This window comes from Psittacula echo, assembly GCF_963264785.1.
Source record: "Psittacula echo genome assembly, chromosome: 7".
NCBI lineage: Eukaryota > Metazoa > Chordata > Aves > Psittaciformes > Psittacidae > Psittacula > Psittacula echo.
Window position 1 is genome coordinate 55,749,157 of NC_137740.1, and position 22,321 is coordinate 55,771,477.

At 38.7% G+C, this 22,321-nt stretch overlaps 1 protein-coding gene and 1 long non-coding RNA gene across 3 annotated transcripts in view; both read left to right on the forward strand.

Moving 5' to 3' along the window:
• Positions 1-9,267, forward strand: part of ZNF326 (zinc finger protein 326) — a 28,404-nt gene extending 19,137 nt beyond the window's left edge. For both annotated transcript variants that reach the window (XM_080623558.1, XM_080623559.1), the window contains 4 exons: positions 147-246; positions 2,153-2,283; positions 2,504-2,599; positions 8,532-9,267. In XM_080623558.1, the coding sequence (XP_080479684.1) occupies positions 147-246; positions 2,153-2,283; positions 2,504-2,599; positions 8,532-8,696 (492 nt within the window). In that variant the 3' untranslated portion in view covers positions 8,697-9,267. The remainder of the gene's footprint in view (positions 1-146; positions 247-2,152; positions 2,284-2,503; positions 2,600-8,531) is intronic.
• Positions 9,268-10,330: 1,063 nt separating this feature from the next.
• Positions 10,331-21,995, forward strand: LOC308224013. The gene is made up of 4 exons (XR_013957446.1): positions 10,331-10,528; positions 11,542-11,715; positions 12,189-12,325; positions 20,702-21,995. It is a non-coding gene; the product is annotated as an uncharacterized lncRNA (long non-coding RNA).
• Positions 21,996-22,321: the final 326 nt, after the last annotated feature.

Below are 22,321 nucleotides of genomic sequence, written 5' to 3' on the forward strand. Positions count from 1 at the left end.
TGACAATTAAAAGTAATGCCTTAAGAAGTTAAAGCGATTAATTGCTATTTATTACAGAGCTATTCTGTTTTAAGTATAGATTCCTACTGGAATATAAACCATCATACATGAAACATGCTAAAGTTTTTTTTATCCAACTCTTGTAGGAGTGTATGGTGAATAAATTCAAGAAGACAGCTCTGCGTAAGCAGCAGACAAGTAACCAAACAGAAAATGCTCAAGCTGCTGAGAAAGATATAATGGAAGGTGAGTAATGGTTTTTATGTGAAAATGCATACTGTGGAGCTCTGCTTGTCCTTTTGTCCTTCCATTCTTCTTTGAGAAAATCAAAATGATGAGTTTTCGCACCTTTCCTGTTACCTGGTGGGGATTCCTTGCTTTGTTTGTGATACAATGTGGAATGTCAGCACAATGGGAGATGGCAAACCTCATTTATATTTGCTGTCCAGGTAGTGATGTCAGAAGGTAAGACAATGTACTAAGTACTTGGCAAACAAAATTATGTGGACTTTGCCATCATCTTACTCAGTATAATGCATGAGGAGTGGCAACAGGTGAATGCAGATAGATTGTGAGAGAGTGTAATAAAGCAGTAAGGTCATAATAGTCAAATATGATGGCAGGAATCTGAATAGTGTAAGTACAATAGTGGTTTTGAGGGACACTGACAAAAAAAGGAGCTTGATTAATTTCTTGGCTACCCGAGATGCATCTTGGCCTGATTTTTTTTTTTTTTTCCTCCCCCTTGCTTGCCCTACAGGCAGTTTTCTAGAGCATTTTGTATGTCCCTGCCTTTCTATGCCGTGTCATTCCGCCTAATCCTTTGCTTTGAGGATTTTAAAAGATGTGCTAGTGCCATAGGGGACACTGTTTGAGTACTTTACTTTAGGCAATAACTGTGTTTGGATATTACTTTAATTGGAATTTGAATTCTAAAAGCTACTTAAAAAATGGTATAGTCTATATCTTAACAAACTTTCAAATCCTTTTTGAGTAGAATCATAGAATAGTTAGGGTTGGGAAGGACCTTAAGATCGTCTAGTTCCAACCCCCCTGCCATGGGCAGGGACACGTCCCACTAAACCATGCCACCCCAGTCTCTGTCCAGCCTGGCCTTGAGCACTGTCAGGGATGGAGCATTCACCACTTCCTTGGGCAACCCATTCCAGTGCCTCACCACCCTCACAGTGAAGAACTTCCTCCTTATATCCAATCTAAACTTCCCCTGCCTAAGTTTTAACCCATTAACCCTTGTCCTATCACTACAGTCCCTAATGAAGAGTCCCTCCCCAGCATCCTTATAGACCCCCTTCAGATACTGGAAAGGTGCTATGAGGTCTCCATGCAGCCTTCTCTTCTCCAGGCTGAACAGCCCCAACTTTCTCAGCCTATCTTCATACGGGAGATCAGCCTCATGGCCTCCTCTGGACTTGTTTCGACAGTTCCATGTCCTTTTTATGTAGAGGACATCGGAACTATGCACAATACTCCAAGTGAGGTTGCATGAGAGCAGAGTAGAGGGGGAGGATCACCTCCTTTGACCTGCTGGTTACACTCCTTTTGGTACAGTAGTTTCCTTAAGAACTGGAGGGCCTGTTTGCTTTCATGATCAGACTGTTTTGTTGGCATGGCAATACTCTTTGCGAGAGGAATTGGATTCATGCACCTCCTGGTGGTGAGGGGAGGCAAGGAATTAAGTTAGCTCTTACAAAGGGAAAGTAAATCCAGCTGCTTTGGTGAACCTCTGATTGTTTCTTGTGTCAAGATGTGTATTACTAAGGATAATAGTTATTGTTGATTTTTTTAATAGATGGCATTTTTGTAGTTTAAATAGTTCAATCTGATTGTTGTATGATTTTAATTTCCCTCTTTGGACAGTTAGGAGTTCATATAATCACAGACAGCAAACATAATGCCTGAGTCTCATATGTAGTCTGTGGAGAGGGGTTGGAGTATCCAAGCGCAAAACTTCCTCCTTTAGCATTGCTTTCAGAGAGCCTAGTTTTGATGCCTGAATTTAGATGAACATTCTCATGTGGTTCAGTTTGACGTGATTAACAACTGAGAGCTCTGGTTTTATAGTACAAAACCTCCTCTGCTTACCTAGAATAACAACACATTTTGTGTTAATTTGTTGAATCTTCTTTGGCAGGGGTTACTGCTGATGACCATATGATGAAAGTTGAGACTGTTCACTGCAGTGCTTGCAGTGTGTATGTTCCTGCATTACACAGTTCTGTTCAGCAGCACTTAAAATCTCCTGATCACACAAAAGGAAAACAAGTAAGATATGACGCTTTTTAAAGGCAAGCATAATCTAACAGTAGGTGAGAAGTGTTAATGGAACTCAGTGCAAGTAACTTCTAAGTTCTTGTTGATATTGTTCTCTAGAAAGGTAGAATGTCCTTGTTACACTTTGTAAACATAATGACCATGAATTCAAATTTGTGTGACAGTTGTAATAGGGGTATGATAATTATTCACTGTAAAAATTGTTTCCTAGGCCTACAGAGAACAAATAAAAAGAGAGAGTGTCCTTACTGCCACTAGCATCTTGAATAATCCTATAGTCAAGGCACGATACGAGCTGTATGTGAAGGTAAGACCCCAACAGGAAAAAACGTAATCAGTAATGTTTGCTATACCACTATTTCTTCCATCCTGGTAAGAGTTTAACCTCAGTGCTCTGTCTTCTGTTTTTGCCTACTAGGTAGCTCACAGATCAAATATACTTGTAACTTATTTTGCCAGTCTCAGATTGTTGACTCAGGTAATTTCAGATTGTTTGCAGCCAAGATTGGATTTAACAACTTTCGGTTTAACATTTGTATTTATATCTAGTCATTTTTTAATTCGATGCTCTTATTAAGAAAATCAAGCTTAAAGAAAGCGTCAGCAGTATCTATAACTGTGTACATAATACTAGCTGTGGAGCACAAGCCACTTTACAGGTGAGTCAGTCTTTATATTTAGAAGCAAAGGCTCCAGCATGTGGTTTTGTACTAAAGAACAGTGCACACACTACTCAGCTACTTTGTATTCTGTAGAATTTCTAGGATTTGTGGGAGCATACGAAAGATGAAAGCTTACAGCCGTTTGTCGTGATCAGAGAATTTAAAAGGCATGGCAGCCTATGTTGCAGGTACATGGCCTGAGAAAAAAATGTGAATTAATTTTATCAAAATGTGGGTTTCTTGTTGGGCCAGCAAAGTGACTTTTTCTGTAGTACCATTGTTAGCTATTTCTGGTAGTTACTATTAATAGATTTATAATTTTGCCTGTTCCCAAACAATAGACTCTTTCAGACAAAGCAGTAACTGTGTTGCAGAAATATGACAAGGTGCGAGCCAGTGCGGAAGTCAGTTGTGGCTTAAAATACCAGATTAGTCATGTCCTGCAAAATTATGTATGATCTGAAACTGATTCACACACCCAACAACTATTCTGTATCTATTCAGAAAAGGTAGCAAATGACCAGATAGCACAGCCTGGCATGTGTGTGATGCTTTCAGCCATCCCTTCTGGTGTTCCTTATGGCCTGGTATGCGTGTGCGCTATCCCGTACAGCCCCCTAGTGGGGGACTGGTAAATGGGGAATGGAAATGGCCATTCTTCAGTTGGAAAACTGGGACAGATAAAATTTGTGATTGCCTTCACAAGGAGACCACTGCCAGAACTGGTATTCCCTGGAGAAGCTGATTCTTGACTTTTAATGCACTTTCAGCAGCATCTGCTCAGCACGACATATCTGGCTTCTGGTTATGCAAATCCCTGTCATCCTTATCCAAATGTGTAATCAAATGCAGACTGAAGGAGTCCAGTTTTATTATACAGCATATGATGAAAAGGAGCATGTGGTGCATGCATTTGGTGCCTGCAGTCTTTGAGGAGAGTAGGGAATCCTTGTTACAGCTGAAAATAGCTTGCTTTGAGGTAAAGGGCAGACTAGCTTGGGGAAACAAAGGCTCCCTACCTCCCAACCAAACCCAAACAAAACAGCCACCCCCAAAACAAACCCAAACTCACCCAAACCCAACATTTGTTTGTAAAGTGTTGTCTATCCTGCATATGTAGCATGGAAGGAGGAAATTCAGAGCAGGGAAGACCTGTGAGGCTGTTGCATAGAGTTGTACCAGATTGCAGGAGCAGGTCATCAACATCAGAAATGTCTTTGAGAAAAGGAGAACAAAATTGCAGGTCAGTAACTCCTGATTTTTTTTATGCATCTGTATTAACATAGTTTCACATGAGCAAATAAGATAAAAGATTTTTCTGCTGAAAATTTCTCTGTGCGTATTGGGAAGTTTGTTATTTTATTGTGTGGCCTAGAAGAGGTGCGTATCCCAGATGAAGTTGAATTAGGGAAAGCTCTGTTTCTGTTGAGGCAGAAGCCCTGTCTTTTAGAACCACACTCTGCTGAGAGTTAGTAGTCCTTCATCTCTACCACAATCAGTATTTTGAACCCACCTTCCCCCATTGTGGTTTTGTGTGAAAAATTCTGCTTAAGTAATTTCACTTGCCCCACAAATCTGCCAAGTAACTGCTTGGAGAATGACTAATGAATGTAATTTAGGCTGGCTGACTGTCAATTTTGAGGATATGTGCTGTGCGTAGTGTTGCATAAGACTTCTCAACGTTGAAGGGTCTGGCTTATGTTTGAAAAGGAAGGAGCAGATCATGACTTCTGGTCTGAAGTAAGCCAATTGATAAGCAGTAACAGCTGCTGTTTTCCTTGGGACACCCTTTCCACTTCATTTGAATAAAATGCCATTCTACCTGTTGTTTATTCCTCTACTCAATGCTTAATGGAAAACCTTTTTAGCTCTTTTATTTAATCGTCCCTGTTCCACAGGTTGTTTGCTCCACATGGTGGTGGTTGTCTGTGCAAAAGGAAAGCAAGTAGATAGATGCAGCCATTTTCAACGAACTTACAGCTTGGAATGTAGTTTTCTAGAAACACTTGACTAATGTTTTTTCTTTAACTACATGCTTCTAGTTTGCACTGTGAGAAGGAAAGCGGAGATATGAAATATTTTCATTTTTTACCACTTAATTATGAAGTTTTTAAATACGGTAAAGGTGCCTGTCATGTTCAATGAAAATGGAAGGATTTATATGGAATTAGCCTAAGATAATCACTTGGGTTTTGTTTGTTTCAAGTCAGTTACAGTTTATGTCTAACCTCCATGGATGACAGCATTAGTAAATTTGATGATGTGGCTTTAGTGGAGCTCCTGGTCTTTTATAAAGATTGTGATATTTGTTACGCTTACAGTCAATGACTAGAGTTAGGAACAGAAAGGAAAAAAACAAAGTTTCCTGAAAACTACTGTGCCAGAGCTGAGGATTCCAGTTGTCAAACCTTGCGCATGATCTTTATGATCTGTATGGTGACCATCTTTTACAGTTAGTCCATGATTTTTTTTTCCAATTCCTGTATTTGAAAGTCCAATTCAGTGCTTCAGTTAACAGCATATTGTTTGCATCGTGTTCTTTGCATGAAAGGAACCTTTACTCTTAATCTCTTCTTTGGTATCTTCTTCATCAGGTATTTTAATCAAAGAACTTTGAAAGGTTTCTCTTACCTTGGCCATTCTATTAAAGAGCCCTCTGTTTCCCTAGTGTTGGTCTTGTATGGTACCCTTTTATGCTTCCAGTGTACTCTCTGTATGGTTAGATGTTTTTGAAGTTCTTCACTTCTTATTCTCTTCCATCCATGCTGTAAAGAGTGGCGGAAATGTACTACAACCCACCTGCTAGCCAGTCTGAAACAGTCATCTTAGAAGATCTATGAACCTGTAGCAACTCCATTTATAGTAAGGAGGAAAAAAAAATCATCTTGTTTCTCAGTCAAAACGTTATTGCTTGATGAAGTCCTGACTGTCTCTAATTCTGGACCATTTAGAACTTCCTAGATAGATTGATGTCTGTGATTAAAAGCTGCTTGGATGTTGCTCAAGAAAAGCGTCATGAAGTTTGACGTTTTCTAACACATGATCAGCTAGTCCTGGGATATAGTATATTAGTGAAACTATTCAGAAGTTTGCCAGTTAGGTAGGTGGACTTTGGAATCTTTTTGGGTCAAGTTATCAGACCTTTTATAAATAGATATAGAGTGGTTTCTGAGGACATACAAATTCCAAAGCTTTGGCTGTAAATACCAGTTCACAGTCTTAAGCTTTGTGTGCAGTTTAAATAATCTAGAGACAAGGAACCCAAAGAATGCATCTCTGGGGAGTAAACTACTTATCTGCTTCTGTTCTTATGCTTTGTAGGCATCATAAAGTCTTTCTGCAGCAGTTCAGTGATCTGCCTGTGTTCTTGGCTTCTGTTTCGTTTTGTTTTTTTAAAGCCATCTGGGAAGATGGGACCAGTGTGACTGTCAGAATCAACTACCATCAAAATTGACTCTGCATCCTGTGCTGGATGCCTCTGGTACATCACTGGAAAAGAGCGCAGTCGTTAGGATCTTCCCCTTGAGGACAGTAACTTTTTCCTTAGTTTGAGTACTTGAAACATGCATTTTTTCTCAGAAAAAAATAGCTGGGGAGAGCAACCTTATTCTTTTTGTTATTATTGTGTAGAGATATGTTCAGGCAGAAGTAGTGTGCTGAATCCAGTTCTGCTAGGTTAGTCATACTGTCTTCGCAGGAGTGAAATATAGCAGTTTCCTGTAGTTTGTCCCCAAGAATCAGGAACAATCAGAAGTCATCTGTAGGAGTGTGGAAGTAGTCCTTTTAAAATTGCGTTCTTTAGCTAGAGTTCATCATTGTGTCTAATTTAGACGTGAGAGGATTTGAATCTTTCCTTTTGTATTAGACCTGTAAAAGGATTTCTGATCTCTTTGTGTATTGTTTATAGAGAAAGGCCACCTTTTTGTTTTCTTTTGCTCTTAATATGCCTGTCTTCCCTCTGTAAGGTCTACTGGTGAACACATCTTTGAAGCTGACCAGGTGAAGTAATCTTAATTCAGTAGTTAGCTTATTTCTGTCTGGCTTCTGAAATCCTTGTTTCAGTACCCGAATGGGATTTACAGTATTTGGCTAAACCTCATAGAAATGGCACCACAAGCTTTGCAGTCAGGGGTCTTTCACACTTCTGTCCAAAAACAAAAGTACATTTTTGGGGAGTTGCGCTAATCGTTACTGAATTAAGGTTTGGATGCTGTCTTTTTGTTATTTCACAATGCTTTCTATTGAGTGCCTAAACCACTTCAACTACAACATCATTTTTTTTCATGTGTTTTTTTCATGAAATGGTTTACAGAGCTAGCAAATATTTTTGGTATTTCAGTGTTGGAGTCTGTAGCTATGCAGTGAAATAGTCCTTGCTGTTCTATAGACACATGGTGCTAGACAGTCAGAGTGGATCATCTAAAAGCACCATGAGTTTTAAATGAGATGGGGCTTTTCTTTTTTTCATGGGGCTCATACAAGTTATGATACCAGCTTTCTGTGTACTTGACCTTTACCTGTGAGAGTCTACTTCTAATCTCTGAGGATCTGGATCTACAAAAGCCAAGTTTAGCATCTTAGAGAAGTTTAAATACTACCTTATTCATGAGGTTTACATGTGGCAGCTATGTCTTTGATTAGGCTATTAGTTAACTGGGCTCAACAACTGTAAAATGTAACTGAAGCAGAAATATTTAAAGCAAGCAAAGGACAAAGGGCCTAGTACTCAATTTTTCCTTTTGGATCCTCCTTTAAATGATATTCTTGAAATCCCAAGCCTCGTGTAGCTGGTGTGATCTGTTCAGATCAGACTTGCTCTGTAAGCTGTTTAAATGTGAAAGGAGCTTTAGCAAAGGATCTCTTCTATACTTCATGTAGTAATTCTTTATTGTTTATTGATAAATCATAGTTCTTAAATATCTGAAACAAGGGTAAGCTGAGGTATGTCTTGAACTGAATTATTGTAGGAAATGGAGAAAATATGAAAATAGAGTATTTAAAATACTTTCTGAGAAATCTGCTTGATAATTTGTCTAGATCAGCAATGGAATGAATCTCAGGCTAGTCGGTGTAGTTAATTCTGGATTTCTGTTTGCTGAAGTTTGCCTTTTTTGATAGAATTATTCAGAGTGACTAAAGATTATCAAAAAGGAAAAGCAGAATGAAACTCTTCAGATTTGATTTGAATTGGGGAGAAAAAGGAAGCCGTTACAGTTCTTCATAAAAACATGTTGAAACTTAACCATGTAATTTTAATTGGCTGAATGTTCAAGTTAGACTGGAGTTTGTGTGTAGCATACTTCGGCTTTTTCTCAATGCCATTTCTGCTTTCATTACAACAGTTTATTGGGAACCCAATGAAGTGTTGCTTATTTTAAATCAAATCTGTTTTTATTTTCTTGGAGGGAAAAAACCTCAAAACCAACCAACCAAAACACCCAAAAGGAAACTCTTGAAAAGCTGTATAAAATACCACAGCATTTCTTAGTGGCTGACCTTTTCATTCATTGAAACAATGAGTAGTATTTTATGTTTCAAATAAATATGAAAGTATTTGTTTTCCATCTTCTGCTTCAGGGTGAAAATCCTTTTGAAGTGAATGATCAGGCTCCAGAGCAGCAGACGGAAGAAGAGGAGAAAGCCGATGAACCAGCTGAGGCTGAAGAAGAAGAGGAGGAAGAAGAGGAAGAAGAAAACGAAGAACAAACTGACTTCACTTTAGACCACACTGAAGATAACTAAGTGCAAGAAAATGAAACTATATTAGGGGGGCAAAACAGCTTTTTATTTCTGCTCTAAGAGGGCTCAGACTTTTTAATAGTCTCAAATGAAGTTGTTGAAGATTCCCCGCCATATGCATGCATTCCATTCCATGGAGAACTTGTTTATGTAATTCCTCTGTATTTCTGATTTTGTTTCAAACAAAATCAAGATTATTTTAATTGAGCTTTTTGTAGAAAACTGACTGTTAAAGCTGATTAAAACCCTGTGTTGTATATTTTTTTAAGCATCCTATTTTTTTCTGTGTGTGTATTGAAAGTTGGATATAATAATAATTTTTGGTCTAATCAGTTGACGAGAAAGGCGGGTCTGTGGGGTAAATATCTTACATGCCCTGTGGCATAAGCTCATTATTTACCTCTTAGTACAGAATGAGTAACTTCAGAAATTGTGCTGTTGAGTGTGGCTGTTTTGGGGACTGCATTGCACTCTGTATAATAGAGTATGTGTTATAATATGCCTTGTAGCTTTTTTTGTGATACGATGTACCAATTTGTAGCAATAAAACACTTAAGAAAGGTTACTGTTTAAAGTGTCCATAGTTCACTGCTTTAAATGTTTCCCTGCTGACTACCAAATTAGTTTTGAAATCAAATCTTGATTGATGCTATGATTGAAGTGAGTTAAAGTTTGTCATTGCATCCTAGTGGCACGTGGTATTTATTGCTGACTTTTCCTACATATACAGACTCCATCTACCAAGCCAGATAAGGACTTGAGCCTTCATAGTGTGCCTAGGGGAAGCATACTTTCAGTATATTTACATGCTGTGCACTGTTGTCTTTCTTAGAAATGATGTATAAGTACACTTGGTTTTTCTCCACAGTTCCCTCTAATCTAGCTTTTGACTAAAAAGAACTGGAAATGTCTGTTTTCCCTAAATGTGGTAACTTAACAGAAGTAACTGTACAATCTCTTGTGGTCGTTACGGGCAAGTTTGCTCAAAATCTCATCATATATGTAGCTTGTGCACCTTTCTGTAGGAGAGCCTTTGTGTTAATTTGCAGCCATTGCTGTATACAGGTGATATAAGCAGAGAGTGAAGAGAAGTTAGGTATAATTAAAATACTTCTAACCTCAAATGTAAACCAGTTTGCTTTTTCAGTGGTCTGCTGTAGAATTGGGTAAGTATTGGGTAAATGCAAGTATTAAGGGGGAATACTTGATTTGGATATTAGGCTACCAGGAAGTCTAGGAGCAGTCAGCTCTGAAGAATGCTGTGCATTGTACTTATTTATCTATTGCTTTTAATATAACTTGGAGAGTAGAAAATACAACATTGTGAGGAAAGAGAGGAAACTGAGTTAAGTGCTTTGACCTCTTGTTTTCTCTGTGGCTTGCATTTTTCCTTTTTAAAAAATCAGCATGATGTAGGCTTGATTATTATACCTGTAAGTGTTAGCTTGGACTTAAAAGCATGGGTTGGTAGAAAGATGTGTTAAGCCTGCAGCTGATTGAACAGTATCTCCTTTGGATATGTAAGCTTAAAATAACAAAGTATTCCCTACATCTGTAAACACTCATTCTCCTGTTCTCCATATTAAGGCTAGGATTAAGATTCATATTTTCATTATGTTTAAGGTGTAATATCCCCTTCTGTCTTACAAGCTGATCACTCAACTATTTATGTTCTATTCTTAGATCTCTTGCCCTACAAGAGGAAGATGCTCGTCTCTTCCCAGACAACTTATCAGGAACTGTATCAGTGTTCTAGGAACTGGCAAGAGCTTTAGCATGAGAACTTTTTTGCAGTAGTTATGAGAACTGAGATGCTGCATGAATGTCTGCGAGTGGTGGGTTTTTCATCTTTGTCTATGGCTCCTTTACTGGTTGGAGAGAATTAAGTTGCCTCTAGGCAGCTAAGATAAGGTTTTCTACCTAAGATCTCAGTACTTCTTTTCCATTGCTGTGGTCGTTTTATCCACTATGACCTCAGGAGCTTTGGACTCTAAGCATTTGTGACTTCATACTCGTGACTGGTAATCTAACCTATAATTGACTTCTGTGTACTGACAGTTCTCACCCATGAAATGTGTTCAGTGATAGCTTAAACTTAGATTTGGGGGTGAAGGGGCAGCTGCTGATTGTAATGGACAAAATCTCTCCCCTAGAGACCTAACTTAAAGCAAGGAAGAGCTTGGCAAGTCCCACATACTCTTGGGTCTAAAGCCTTCAATGGTGTTCCTCAAATTATGTGAAAGGATTGAAATTTGGCACCAGGTTAGCAATGAAAGTTTGTTCTGAGTCAAGCATAAAAATTAGTAATATATCTTTATTTTGTTTTTAAATTAATTTCAAAAATTGTCTCAAGTTTTTAGGTTTACTTTATTGTGCTTGCTTTTAAAATACCTGTAACTAAGTCCTGCAGCTCAATTCAGCTGCCTTTAAACAGATTTGACTAGTTTTATATACAGCTAACCAATGACTAAGTCTTTCTGTATAAATAAAAATGTGTATAAACTGAAGTCCAACATCTAAAACAAAAGAGCTTCTGATCTTACTCTACAAATCTAAGCTTTCCTCATCCCATCCTTTGGTACTTCAAAGCTGATGCTCACAAGAGAAGGAATAAATACCTGGAGGGTGAACTGGTGCATCAAAACCTGCTGAGGCAAAAACATAAAAGAGAAGGCTTCTTAACAAGACCTCAAGACCCCCTACTACCCTGTGATACTGATTTAAAACAGAGTTCTGCCTGTATGCAGAAGTGTGGTTGGGGTTTGTGTTTTTTTCAGGATTCAAGAATACCAGCTGTTACTGGAGAACATGGAATAAATAACCTGCTTGCCTTTGTGGTCTCCTGCAGGTCAGACATTTGAGTCTTCACACCAGATGTGCCTGTGCTTTTTATGGAGACTTGCCATCCTCACTCCTCTTTTAAGCCCATACATCTTCCTCGTGGACTCTAGAACATGTATTCCATGTGTATTCCAAACTTTTTGTGTATTTGTAAGGTTCTATATATACCCAAAGTGTGAAGGTAAGTCAAGAATGTTGGGAGCTTTTGTTGGGTACCAAAAAAGCTAAAAATGGATAATACAGGGGCAGGAGGAATACATATATTCCTTATTCATTACTGTGACTAAGCACAACCTACTGCATATTTAAGTGAATTATTTGTCAAAGATGAAGAGCAGAACAGCTGTATGGACTTCAGGAAAGAGCCATGAGTGGCGATGTGCTCTATTTAAAAAAGAGAATCTTGGTTAATGTACAAGCCTTTTCAGTCTTCTCCCTTCAGAATGTCGTAAGATAGATATCCTTCATGAACAGCTAATAATATTATTAATAATAAAAATGATCAGTAACATTTATAATAATATTTAAGATACTAAATAATTATATATTAAATTTACTATCATTTAATATTAATATTTATATAGTGATATAAAATGTTATAATATTAATTGTTATTATAGTGGTCCAGATCCTTTTATTTCCTCTTGTTATCAGTCTGTAAGGTTGCTGTATCATTAAACCGTCAGTCAAATAAGGTTCTTTCAAGAGTACCTATGAATCACTCTTCATCTTCACACTGAGGTGACTGGAGTATGTTGAGGCCTGTTTGAGTTTCGTGGAATGTTGTTAAGGTAAGTGTGTAGCTGCTACATGTGACAGTGGACAGTTTACAGTTGCCTTGAGATCTAAATGTGCTTTATGTTGTGTGGGTACTTTACTGTGTGTTAAAGGCATCCATCTGGAGGCAGAGTACTCTGAGGAAGGGTACTGTGATAGCAGATCAGCAGTTCGTTTAGCATGCAGTCACTGTTTCGGGGGAGTACAGTGGCACACTCTGTTGAGGCCATAGATTTATAAGGCTGGAGAGGAGCGCTGTTGTGTAGCCATCCTAGCTAATGTCAGCTGTGTTCTGCTTGCTGATCAAATGTCTTTGTTAGACTAGAATATAGATTTTAGAAAGCTAATTTAAGTGTCATAATTCAGACAAGGGTGAATCTTACACAATTTCTACCACATTTTATTTTAAAAGCCTAAAACTGATTTCAGTATAGTGTGGGGTTCCATATGGCATTGTTGCTGTAATTTTTTGCTTCTCTTGGTGATAAATAACACACTTGTTACATGCTATAGTAAACAACTTAATTGGTTTGTTCCTCCCTCTCCCTTTTTGACTACTAAGCAGTCTGTGGTGGTACATGGGCATCTCCCTGCTAAAAGATTGGCAGAAGTTATGAGTGTGGAGTTCTCTGCCAGGCTCAACCATAGGCTTCCCACCATGTGTGTCTCGTGTTTTCCTTTGGATAAAGTGAATAGTCAGTTCAGGCGCTGTGAGTCTTCATCAGTGTTCAAGAAGTGCAGCTGACTGTGGAGGGAAAGAGCGTTCCAATTATTAGTACTATTGATTAGAGTTCAGTATTGGACAGATGTAGTTGCCTTCCTTAGTTGAGAAGGTTTGTCTGGTAATGGGTATGGTGTCCTTCCCAGAAGGGGGGATACTTTGTCTTGTGTTCTCTTAGTTCCCCACGCGGCAGTGCGCATAATGTGAGGTGGTGTCAAGCTGGGCTTGAAGGTCTTACTGTATTGCTTCTTAGAGCTTCTTGTCCATTCCTACTCTCCATAAGTATCATGGGGGCTACTAGAGTAATTGGCATGGAGTAATCTATGGCCTGCCCCTCTTCTTGCCTTGCAGGCATCTGCTGAGTATCTAGAACATATGGGCAGATTCTGTATTTTTCCCTGTCTTTCCTTAGGACTGTGTATAGGAGTTAGGGCCAGATCAGTTTCCAGGTCAATGCTGTAGCAGTTCCTAGTGAAAAGACTATGCGGGATCTCTAGTGTCACAGTTCTGAATCTGACTGATTGAACACCCTCTTGGTAAAACATGACTATCGTGTGAAATGGGTATCTATAAAGAATGTTAGCATTCCTACTTGTGTGCTCAGTCCTTAAATACTGTATTATAAATGTTTTTTTCAGTGAGTGGTTTATTGCCACTGAAATTCCTTCTTACCTTTTGAAGACTATGAATGTTTCTATCTAAATGATTATATATATACACATCAGCAAATACACTAGCAATGAAAGGAGAGCTAAGGAGAATTTTCATTCTTTATTGGATGTGGGGAGAAGGGGGAAATAGTGACAAATGGTGAGGAGAAGGCTGAAGTACTTCATGCCTTCTTTGCTTCAGTCCTTAATAGTAAGACCAGTTGTTCTACAGATACCCAGCCTTTGACCTGGAAAATGGAGACAGGGAGCAGAATGAAGCTGCCAGAATCCGAAGGGAAACAGTCAGTGACCTGCTACACCATTTAGACACACACAGGTTTATGAGGCCAGATATGATCTACCCAAGGGTACTGAGGGACCTGGTGGAAGTGCTCACTAAGCCCCTTTCCATCACTTATCAGCAGTCCTGGCTAACCAGGGAGGTCTCAGCTGACTGGTGACAGGCAAATGTGATGCCCATCTGCAGGAAGGGCCAAAAGGAGCATCTGGGGAAGTACCTGTCAGTTTGACCTTGCTGCTGGTGAAGGATGTGGAGCAGATCCTCTTGAGTGCCATCACATGATACGTACAGGACAGGCAGGGGATCAGGCCCAGTCAGCATGGGTTTATGAAAGGCTGGTCGTGCTTTACTAACCTGACCTTCTTATGACAAGGTGATGACTTAGTGGACAAGGAAAAGGCTGTGGATGTTTCCTACTTTGACTTTAGTAAAACCTCAGACACTGTCCTCCAGCATTCTGCTGGAGAAACTAGCTGCTCATGTTTTGAATGGGTGTACTGTTTAAACATCCTGGAGGTATTTAAAAGATGTGCAGATGTGGCACTCAGGGACAGGATTTAGTGGTGGGTTTGGCAGTGCTGGGTTAACAGTTGGACTTGATAACCCTAAGGGTCTTTTCCAACCTAAACAATCCTAGGATTCTAAGACTGCCAATATCATAATGTTAAATGATGTCACAAGTGCTATTTATGTATAGCATTTATAATTTGCAAAATTATACCTCATTCCATCTACTGCTTGTCTGAAGGTAAAACCTTCTGTAGGCTGTACAGTAGTAGTGCATAGCAGTCCTAATGCTTGTGTTCTCAACCCGCTGTATACCAAGGAGTTAAGTTGTTTCCATCACTGGGGATTTGAATTGCTCATCAGTGCTGAGGTCACTGTCACTGTTAAATGACAGATGTCTTTCTGAAAATCCCTTGCATCTTCCCTTGTGATGTAAAGTTCAGTGACTGCAATAACAGGGTGTTGTTCTTTAATAACTGTTAAATTTATTCTTTAGAGAATTTACAAAGATGTCCTATTGCTCTGGGAGAGCTCCCTTGATGCCCAACTCTGCATTTTCTTTTTGCATAATGCCTACAGATTTAGAGCCACTGTACTCCCAGTTGTATGGCTTCTGTATCCCTTGTTCAGTGTTGCTGAAATACTCGTAAATCTCCTTTCTTCTAGTGTCTTTGTTCAGCAGCTGGGGTATGACAATAAGGTCCCTGATCTATAATTCCAGACAGCCCCTGAGGGTGAACAGATTGACCAATCCTCATCCCCAACGTAAGCCTGGGGAACTCGCTGTCCCTGGGAGGTAGTCGTTTAATGCTCTCTATTTGTATTCTGCATGAAACTCTTCTTAATGCTGGACTGTTGTTCACTTAGAGAATTATCCAGTGCACAGTATATAAACTCCCACTAGAGATTGAATGCATGTAAATAAAGCATGCCTTAAGTCTAGCATAATGTAACTTTAAGTGAGAAGAAATAGACTGGATCTAAGCACCTTGTAAGGCTGCATTCACTGCTGAGATCTGCACAATGCAGTCACAATCTGCATTTCTATGTCACATGGATAAGAGGTAAGGAGGACAGCTGTATAGGTTTTCTAATGCCAAGGATTTCCTGGCTTTTTATTGAATATGATGAGAGCACAACACTGACTTTTTCAAATAACAGCTGTTTTTGAAATACTCTTGTGAAATAGCAACATTCATCTTGTAACAGAAAGAGATATAGTTTGAAAAATGTGATTGATTGACTGACCTTTATGCTACACATGCCTCATGAAAATGTTACTTTATACTGGCTGTTTTCACACCACCCAAAAGCCTGGCAGGCGTTTCAGAGTACAGACAGAGGATGATCCCTGGCCTGCAGCCTTTGCAATCTCCTCCTAATCTCTAGTTACCTTCACTTCAGCTATACTATTTTTGCAACTTTCATGTCTGTATAGCAGCACTGATACATATTTTAACTATAAATTATTTAGAAAAGATCTGCTTGAAAGCTAGTACTCATTTTCTCATAAACCTCCATCATCTGTTTTAAACATTGAGATTAATGAAGTGTAAAGGGCTGTTTTTAAATAGGTGTTTCACACATGCTGTCAGTCTTTGATTATGCTTGGCTCATCTAAGCAGTTTTAATATGAACACAATTGTCAGGATAATTTTATGTTCTGCAGCAGCTTTAAAGGAGATAAAACTGCTTCTGTTTAGTGATTTGTTATTTGCCAGAAAAATACGTTCATTACATGGACAACAACAGTGGCATGTTTGATGGCAGTCTCATGCTCTGTGCGAAGCTCCTAGTGCATCGAGGCCAATGGCAAAGTTTTCATTGACAGCGACACAGCCAGGGCAGCACCCAGCCTGGTTTAGTAAGATCAAGTGTTGGACACTTCATCAACACTACTCTTACAAAACCCATAGTTGTTCTGATATTACAGAAGTACAAGTCCGTACATGCGCTGTGAAAGCTAATCCATAAAGAAAAGACAGAACGTTAATGGAACAGAACTATTTAACTTTTTATCCATCATTTCACATTAGCTTCTTCTGCTTATTTTTAAAGAACTGATAGTCTTCTCTTCAGCCCCTCCAGAGAGGTAATGGGACACTGGTCTGTCAGACAAAACTAAGAATAACTTACTTATAGAGGACAAACCTATGGGAATTTGAAGTCATATTTGACGTGTATTTGTCTCCTTTGTAAATATAGCTCTAGATTATGGCCTTTAGCCTGGCCTTCCTTACGTGGGAATTCAGGAAGACTGAGAGAAATTCCTGTTAAAGCTTAACTGTCCATAGAGAGTCTATTTTTTATTTTAAACAAAGGATTTGGTTGCCCAAATTGAATATGAAGGCATATGAATTCATCCCTAATAAACTAGGACTTGTATTATTCAACTGCAGTAGGCTGTTTGAATTAAGGTGGATTTTGTTACCAAATGATCCAAATAAAGGATATTTCAGGCTCTGAAAGTAAACGTAAAATAATCGCTGTCTCTTTAGTCTTGCTTAATTGCAGCACAACTCAGCAAGCACGAAGTCCTAATGTATGTAAGAACACATACATAACACAATGTTCAGAACACGCAAAGTTTTGTGCCAAAGCACTGTGGTTTGCTAATTCCTTTTACATGAGCCAAGCACTGTGCTTGTTGAAGATGGATATTGCTTGGTTCACTATGTATTTATGTAAGTGTATGGTGTAATTAATGTAGTCTTAGCAGCTAAAATGAGCTTTGAGTCAACATTGGTTTGTTGTTTTTTTTTTTTTATCCTTGCTGCTCTCAAGAGGATTCTTTAGCTGGAGATTCATGACAATATGATTTTTGGGACATTAAATATGGCCAAAATAAGGGAAGACCTTTGGCAAACAGACCTAGGTTGCTTCCATTTCACTGATATTTTTCAGTCAATCGGCTTTCCAATTTTTGTACCAAAAATGCTCACAAAGACTTTATCAAACTGATTTAATAATGTTCTAAACATTTTTCTTTATGGTTCAGAATGGTTTTCAAAAGAGTCAAGCATTTCGTAATGAGAAGATGTTTAAAGTGTAAAAGCAGTTAACACAGGAAGTTACAAATGCAGTAGGGTGTTTTCTGAAAGCTTTGCTCTTGCAAAGAGGCATTACTTCAAGCAGAAACCAACAACTTCCTGCTTTACAGAAGCTGTAGCTGTCAGAAGGTGAGTTTTGCTTGATACTTCTCTGGATGCTGTAGCCTTTCACTGCTACTGCTCATCCATGCCATAAATATTTACTTAATTTCCCTGGAAATGCTCTGAGGCAATACGGCAAAATCAGAGGCAGCAAAATTGTACATATATGTTAGGAAATTATCTTTCCACTTCCTCTTTTGTTCTATTCAGACTCTTTTGTGTCTGGAGCCTGTGTAGGGTGCCATGATAATCATTCTTTCTGCATACTAGCTGTGTTAACCACACGTTACTTCTTAGGTTGATACTAGTATTGTAAATCAAGATTGACTTATTTTCCCTTCTGCCTCTCTGATTCCTTCTTCCCTGATCACATTTGTTTTACCACTCATGGTCTTGAATTTCTCATCAAAGTGATAAGGATATTTAATACAGGACTCATTTCTTTTTCTCCCTCTCCCCCCAGTTGTTCATTCACTATTTTTTCCATCCTTTGAGTCAATGGTAAATGGTGCTGGAAGCATAAGTATGAATGGAGAGCCAAGTATTAATCTTTGAAGGAACACACAAAAGGAGTTATCCATTCTTCAGCTCCTCAATCTTCTTCAACTTGTTTCTAGTATTTTTCATGGAGAAACTATATCTAACCCAGATGCAAGTATAGTGTGCAACACAAGTCCAGACAGATACAACTTCAGTGTATCTTTCATATTACAGAAACTAAGGTGCCTGAGATTTTAGGTGACTAAAATAAGACACTTGGAATGCAAAACAAGAATGCAAGGTTGCATGAGCACTTTCTTTGCATTTCATGCTTCTACTCCCTTCATATAAGACTTCAAGCTGTTTAGTTCCTGGGACCGGTATTATCTTTCCAAATGGAGCTTGGCTGTAACTTGCTTTATTGGCAGACTCAGAAAGCCAAGTTGATCAGCCTTTTTTGACATGACAGTAAAAGTGTACAACTGCAGGATGTTTGTGCGATGTTTCTCTAGTGATATTCCCTAGCAGTGTTGCATTTCTGCTTTTAGTTTTGTTGAATTTGCATGATGGAATACAGCTGTGGCGATACTACTCTAAAATCCCTAACCATGCTCATAAACTGCTTGTATCTGTTCCTGTCCTCTGCATGGGTCAGAAAATAGCACAAGCCCTTCACAGAACAGACTTCAGGTTGCTCTGATTCTATCGGTGGAGATAGAATACTTTTTAAAAATCACAGGGGTTAGGTCCATTATGTTGACCTCTCAATTTGGAGAGCTTCTGTGGGCTGGGAAAGGATTGCTTCGAAGAGTTTTTGTTGTGGTACTTCTCATTTCTTCTTTTTTTTTTTTTTGGGAGCACTGATGATTAACAAAACAAAACCAAAGAAGAACCGCCCCACAAAACTTCCTTGAATAAATGGTGGCATAAGAGGGAAGTATTGCTTTAGAAGTAACTGAATAGGGGTCAAGGATTCTCTTGTATTTACCTCTTCTGAGCACTTCTGATGTCTTACAGAAATTCATTTAGAAATGGTTAAACTTCTCACGTGAACAAGGAACTTAGAGCTAAGTTCATAAAGCAGCTGAAAGTATTTTGAGCTTCCAGGAGAGAGATCCGACCACAGAATCACATACTTTATTGCTACCATGACGTAATAACCCAGGACTTCTGTTTCAATAAAATGCCTACTTTATACCTGTGTTCTTTTGTTGAAGATGCTTTAATTTAATTCCTATTCCATGAGGAAAAGATGAGCTCATTCAGTGTTTCAGTCCTTGTGTTTCTATGGTGGCGCTCAATATTTTCCATTGAAAATCTGTTATTTTATGGCATGTGAAACTCACCTGGATTTCAGTTCCTCTGGAAAGCCTTTTTTTTAATTTCCTTTTTTTGGGGAGGTTGTTCATGAAAAGGAGTTTTGTTGTTTAAGACAAACTCAAACCCATCCTGACAAAGTCTGAATTGCTGAATCTGTCTGGCTATCTGTCTTAAGGCTTTATAGTGGAGCCCACTGGTGTAGTTTCCATGCGGCAGTGTGGTTAATAAAATGAGATCCCAAGTGAACTTCAAGGCTTTTTATCCTCTGCAGTGATAGGCAGCTGAGCCTGGTGTAATCCTGAGATGAGCAGTGTTGATTTGTTAGCTTTGCCAGGGCGTAGAGCCTATAGCCCATGATTGGGAAAAGGCCTTCTTGCTCCTGTCACTCTCTGGGTAGCGTATGCTCTGCTTATATCTTTATAAGCTATCCAAAGCAGAAGCAGTGCCTCTTCCTCTCGTTCTACTTGCTTTCAAAGAGAGCTAACAATGTGGATCTTGCTTGTGTGTTTGTATGCCCCACATGTGAACACTTCATTATGTTTTAAAGTTAATGTCATACTCTAGCTATCTGACCTGGTGTGCTATGGGGTGTGGTACAAGTAACCTGAGTGATCTGTCTTTATTTTTGGTAGTTCATTAAAATGCACTGGACCTTCATTGTATTCCATGTGTGCCGCCTTCTGGCTGATGGCTTCGGTTACCAAAAAGTGAGGTGACGGGGTGGAAAGTGTCTCCTTAGCTTTTAATTTCATGTAACAAAAAGTTGGTTTATCCTACTTGGTTTTAACCATCATGATATTAAGGACACTATCTTGGTCTCCATGTTTTGTAGAAATAACTAGGATATGGGAAGTGTTCTTTGGAAGCTTTTACCACTCTTCAATGAGAGGGAAAGATGGCTATACACCTGGGGATTCAAAGAGAGTTTGTTTTTCTTCTGGTGTTTCAATTAAGTGGGCATTAAGAGAAACTAATGAACAAACCACAGGTTTAAAAAGGAGGAGTAAAACTGTTCCCATCTGAAATTAACAGCATGTGACTTGAATTGCTGGAATGATTGTGCAGATTCTGTGGTCACGCAGAGTGCAACTGTGTGCACAAACATGACTTGAATTTCTGATGGGAGAAGAAAGTAAGGAAGAGAGGTTTTCTTCATCTGTTTCAGTGATTTCAGTCATAGATGTGCAGCATTTAGTACAACAGGAGGAAAACCTGCTGAAGCAGGGGCTCAGACTGATTCCTTCTGCTTTCTTTTGCAGGTCTTGCCTTTCGTAACAGAGCAAAACAAATCCAGACTGAAAAATGTAGCCTCTAAAAGGAAGGAAGGGGACTGTGTACCCTTATGAGAGAAAGTATAGGTAAAACACGGCTGTTGTCCTGCATGCACTGAACACAATACTTAAAGAAACGGAGTGGCTTTGGCCTGAGGGAAGATGTGCTGATAGCCCCAGTAATGGATGATTCAACAAGTGAGTGATTTTGGGTTAGTGTCTTCCAGCTGCATATAAATAAAAGCCTGTAACAATTATTATTCTCATGCTGGCTGTGTCTGTCCATGTTTAATTGTAAGCAAAAGAGCTGGTTGGCTTTTTTTTTTTTTTTTTTTTTTTTAATATTCCAGATAGTTTTATAGCATTCCTTCATTTAAACTCAGTAAATGAGGAAAATAATTGTGACTTTAGTTTTCTGCTTGATCAAGGTAGATCATTAAATGGTAGCTGAATTCCAAGCTCTTCTTAGTATCCAAGTCTGAGACTTGGGTCATCGTTCTGCTGCTTCTGTCTTCTCCCACAATCTGGAAGTTGAAAGGTAGAGGGCAGCAAAGTCCTATTTTTTAAAGGAAAGTTCAAATCGTTTTTGAGTGACTGGTTTTTTTATCAGACTAGATAATGAGAATCAGTTGGATGTGCTGGTCTTTCTAAATTATTCCAAATTGATATAACGTTTTCAATAAGGCAAAATAATCTTTACTAAAATACAAATAAACTTAAAAGAATCTTGCCTGCAGTGTGGTTTCACTGGTAGTAACTGCAATACAGGAAAACAAAACCGGAGCGCATTTGCAAAGCCAATTGAAGGACAGCTTTTCAATATCACTAGTGCAAAACTTGTGCTGGTTTATGCCAGTATCTGTAATTACAGATGAAATGGAGAAATGAAAACAAGCTACAATCGCACACAGCTATCTCCCACTTAGGGAAGAAACGATGAAAGAGAGTCTTGCGTGTGGCTTTGGATTGATTGTTGGATAAAAGCCCCATTTTTGCCTCATTTATCTCACAGTGTGAAAGTATTCATATTATTCAGTGGTGACATTCTGTTCCTGTGTGATTCTTTAAGTGCAATTATGAAGTGATGGCATTGAGTTTGAAATCAGTTGCTCCCCCAGCATCAGGGTGTGAGCTGTAAACATTTCACAAGAGGAACAGGGAAAATGTTAAACAAAAATGTGAGTTAATTCTTATGAATTCACCTGAAAGGGAGTAAGTACCCCATGCAGTACTTTAGCTTTATTTAGACATTAATAATGAATGTTGATCATTAATGCAGAAAGTGGAATCTATTTCATTAAATATATTGGAACTATATTTTATCATTTGGAATTATTATTGTATTGTACTGTTTAGCTAATATAGTTGCCTGAAACTAGCATTGCTTATTATGTACAGTGAGTATGCAATGAGTTTAGGGGATAGTTTGAGACCCACACTTTCAGCCGTGTGCAAGTTTCTTTCTGTTCCACCACAGGTAGCTATTAATTTGGCTTTTTTGTATGCAGTGGATTAGTGAAATGCAGGGGAAAAGTTTACGTGGAAAAATCAGGTAGGAACACAAAGATGCTGTCTGTCCTTTGCTTATTCAAGACATTGAAAGTATTT